This window comes from Eimeria mitis, genomic scaffold, assembly GCF_000499745.2.
Source record: "Eimeria mitis Houghton genomic scaffold, Emh_scaff2049, whole genome shotgun sequence".
Classification (NCBI taxonomy): Eukaryota; Apicomplexa; class Conoidasida; order Eucoccidiorida; family Eimeriidae; genus Eimeria; species Eimeria mitis.
Genome location: NW_013570371.1, coordinates 2,264 through 2,762, shown reverse-complemented (window position 1 = coordinate 2,762; position 499 = coordinate 2,264). Strand labels below are relative to the sequence as shown.

Here is a 499-nt window from a genome sequence, read left to right as displayed (position 1 = left end):
GCTGCTTTTGCTGCTGCTGCTGAGGGTGGTGCTGCTGCTGCTGCTGCTTCTCTACGCAGTGCTGCTGCTGGAGTTATACGAACAGCAGCAAGAGCAGCAGCAGCAGCATCGATTGTGAGGGGAGACTGCTGCTGCTGCGGGCTCAGCAGCAGAGCGGAGACAGCTGCATACAAACAAAAAAAAAAGAGACAATAAAAAACAAAATAAATAAAACAATAAACAATAAATAATAAATAAATAAAAAACAAGAGACAGGGGGCAGAAAACAGGAGACAAAAGAAACAAAAAAGGAGACAAAAAAAACAAAAAGGAGACAGAAAAAAAAAAAGGAGACAACTGACTTTTCTTTAGGCCTTCTGTTGACGAAGGGGAGACAGAAGGAATAGATGCAGCTGCAGCAGCAGCACCATCTGCTGCTGCTGCTGCTGCAGTTGCTGCAGCAGCAGCAGCAGCAGTTGCTGCAGCAGGACTATCTGCAGCAGCACCATCAGTTGCTGCA

At 46.3% G+C, this 499-nt stretch overlaps 1 protein-coding gene across 1 annotated transcript in view; it reads right to left on the bottom strand.

Annotated features, from left to right (window-relative positions):
* EMH_0047850 (uncharacterized protein) overlaps positions 1 to 499 on the bottom strand; it is a gene marked incomplete at both ends in the record, with an annotated part of 2,477 nt that overhangs the window by 211 nt on the left and 1,767 nt on the right. The window contains 2 exons of the mRNA XM_013496331.1: positions 3 to 163; positions 408 to 494. Of these exons, the coding sequence (XP_013351785.1) occupies positions 3 to 163; positions 408 to 494 (248 nt within the window). The remainder of the gene's footprint in view (positions 1 to 2; positions 164 to 407; positions 495 to 499) is intronic.